Source organism: Gordionus sp. m RMFG-2023, chromosome 4, assembly GCF_954871325.1.
Source record: "Gordionus sp. m RMFG-2023 chromosome 4, tfGorSpeb1-WG-v2, whole genome shotgun sequence".
NCBI lineage: Eukaryota > Metazoa > Nematomorpha > Gordioida > Chordodea > Parachordodidae > Gordionus > Gordionus sp. m RMFG-2023.
The window spans coordinates 4,744,246-4,747,371 of NC_088778.1; the positions used below are offsets into that span (position 1 = coordinate 4,744,246).

At 30.9% G+C, this 3,126-nt stretch overlaps 1 protein-coding gene across 1 annotated transcript; it reads left to right on the forward strand.

Moving 5' to 3' along the window:
• Nucleotides 1-1,465, forward strand: LOC135928537 (uncharacterized). Its single transcript, XM_065464993.1, has 2 exons — nt 1-489; nt 896-1,465. The coding sequence occupies exons 1-2, from the start codon at nt 1-3 to the stop codon at nt 1,463-1,465; spliced, it is 1,059 nt and encodes a 352-aa protein (XP_065321065.1).
• Nucleotides 1,466-3,126: the final 1,661 nt, after the last annotated feature.

Sequence of the window (3,126 nt, forward strand, 5' to 3'; positions counted from 1 at the left end):
ATGAAAGAGAACAGAATCTATGATGTATATAAAAAATTGAAGCACTTCTGCAAATCTGGTTGCTTCATGAAACTCCCTATGATCGTCTTAGAGAATGGGAAACCCATAACAGACCAAGATGAGCAAATGGCACTGTGGCTTGATCATTATATGTCGGTTTTCGACTCCCGCAAGGCTACTCTTTTAACCACTATGAATTCTCATACAATCGTATCCCCGGTTGGTTTCTCTTCTAATGAAATTTCAAACATTGTAAAGAAATTACGGAACAATAGAGCTCCGGGTTTAGACAACATCACAGCTGAATATTTAAAAATATCCCCGAACACAATCTCTTCTTTCCTCCTTGCTCTCTTTAATAAAATTTGGGAAAGTGGGAAAACTCCGACAGAATGGAATAAATCTCTCCTGTGTAACTTCCCGAAAATCAAAAAACCTATGAAATTTGCGGATTATTCAGCAGTAGCTCTCACCTCCTGTGTATCAAAAGTCTTTATGACACTTATCAAAAACAGGATCTTAATTTCAACGCCCCACCTTCTTTCTAAATATATCTGCGCATATAGGCCTAATAAAAACATTTTGGAGCCTATTTTATCACTGAAAATAATTATGCAAAAGTGCTGGAAATAAAAGATTCCCTCTTATTACACTTTTATTGATTTTAGTAGGGCCTTTGATAATGTAGACCATAACGCCTTATGGGAAGCACTATCAGAGTCCGGCATCGAACCAAATATTATCTCCATCTAAAAAAACCATTATTCCAAATTAATTTCATGTTTTATAACAAACGATAAAATATAACCCTACTTCAAGATAAAAAAAAAGAGTAAAACAAGGTTGCACCCTATCACCGCTCCTTTTTAACATCATAATAAATAAAGTCATAAAGAAGGTAAATGCTGCAGCCGACTTGGCAGACTTTGGGTTTAATGAAAACTTTCACTTTGTTAATAGGATCGTTTCGTATGCCGACGATATTGTCGTAATATCAAAAAATATTGAAGAGACTGTAAGCCTGATTCACCTAATCAAAACCATAAGCCTCAGAGTTGGTCTAAAAATTAATTTCAATAAAACGGTCATTCTTCCCTCGCCAAATACACCATCACTCCAAAATCTTTTGGTAGGTGGCAACGTTATCAAAAAAGTAGATAATATCAAATACCTAGGTGTGATGCTCAATAACAAAGGTGAATGCAAGGAGGAAATGAAGATTAGAACGCAAAAAGCCAAAAGAGCGTTCTATATGTACATGAAAATCTGGAAGACTAAGGAAATATCGGTTTTCACGAGGTTGAGGCTATTCAACTCTACGATTATCCCCATTTTATTATACGGAAGTGACATATGGGAAGCTAACAAGACTGACCTAAGACGTATACAATCCTTTATAAACAATTGTCTGAGAACGATAAATGGTATTTTTTATCCCAGAGTCATCTCTAACTCTAACCTCTAGAGGAAATCTAGCCACACTCTGATAAATATTACGCTAAAAAAACGACGGATACAGTTCCTAGCCCATATAATAAGGAATTCAGATCACAACCTTGCACATGATGCTATCGCTTGGTTATATACACATAAAGGGAAATAGTATACTAAATACAAATCGTTATGGTATTACAAAGTTATAAAAGACGTGATGGAGCTGAATGTAAACATGAAACAATTTATAAAGCTTAATAATTGCAAAAGGTCTATCAGAAAACTCTTTCGCATCAAATATATATTTCAGATGAAAATTGTTCCTGGGGACCTCTCGTTCACATACATTTTCCTTACTTTTTCTTTTTCGATTTCTTATGTGGATTTATTCCTCTCGAAAGTATTTTTCTTTAATTTACCTCAATAATAAATAAACTTGCTTTAATACAGTAAAATTTTTTAAATTAAATTATCCATCTCCCACCTTTAAAGTAATTAATTTCAAATGCAGTTCTTGGGTATAGGCGGTCCCGCTCTTTTTCCTTTAAGCCTATAGACGTTTTAATAACATTTCTTAGAAATGTTGTGCGTACAGCGGCTTGCCCACAAACGTGTGGAGGGCTCCTCATATTGTTTTTTCTCCCCCAAATTAATAAATTCCAATTAGATGGAAATGAGGAAAACCTAGCGTAGCTCTGTTGTGTATTCAACGTTAGAGGGCGATGCGCTATATATCACGTAAAATGATTTATAATAAATAGTGTTATATTTGTACAATAACAAATCATATTATTACTGTATATGTGCAATTTTAATACGTGATTTATTTACTACTATTCTTTTTTTATTAAAAAATATCTTATCTTATCTTATCTTATCTAGCATGTTGGTCATAGACCTGCCCAAAATGAGCGAACGTGAATTTTATGAAGGCCCACCCTTCATAAAATTATGCCGATTTTTTTTCTCAAGGATACCAACAAACCTTGTACCCAGTTGTAGTTTACTAAATGAGTGGAACTTACCCTTTCCGATATTGTAATTGTAATTTAAATAAATAATAATATAAGGCATATATATCTTATTTGTTTATTAATCTTGAATAGTTATATTCATGATAAGGAATGAGTTAAGAATATTTCAATCTATAGAAAATTCCATTTCATTTGTTAAGTTATATTCTTCCAAAAGATGAACCGGAAAAACTTCGCCAATCGTTTGAACATATCAAAAATTTATTTATAAATAGATAGATTTATTTTGGGAGAAAGAAACAAGGGGAGGGATTGGTTATTATTGAAGTGTGAGGGGTAATAATTTTTAATTATTTATTCTTATATTTTATTAATAATTTTTTTATTGCACAATCATATTTTAAATTATTTTAAATGAAAACATATTTGAAAAAATCATTTTCCTATATTATAAATCTTGTTATTTGCATTATACAGTTATCAATAAATATTTAAAATATAAATAAATATTGTGTAATTTATATATTATTTTGAAGATATTTAGTATTAATTTATTTAATATAAGATAAGATTATAGGCCTCTTTTTATTAGATTTTATCTAAGGTTTTACAAATTTAAAATCATGGATCAAAAACATTTTAATTTATGTTTCTCTATTTTTAATAAATAATTTTTATGTAAAGAGTGAATTTATTTTAAAATTACCTCAGCTTAGAA

Coding starts and splice junctions, on each gene's coding strand:
- LOC135928537 (XM_065464993.1), top strand. CDS start 1: ATGAAAGAGAACAGAATCTATGATGTATATAAAAAATTGAAGCACTTC. Junction 490..895: donor TCACCTCCTGTGTATCAAAA/GTCTTTATGACA, acceptor AAAGTCATAAAG/AAGGTAAATGCTGCAGCCGA.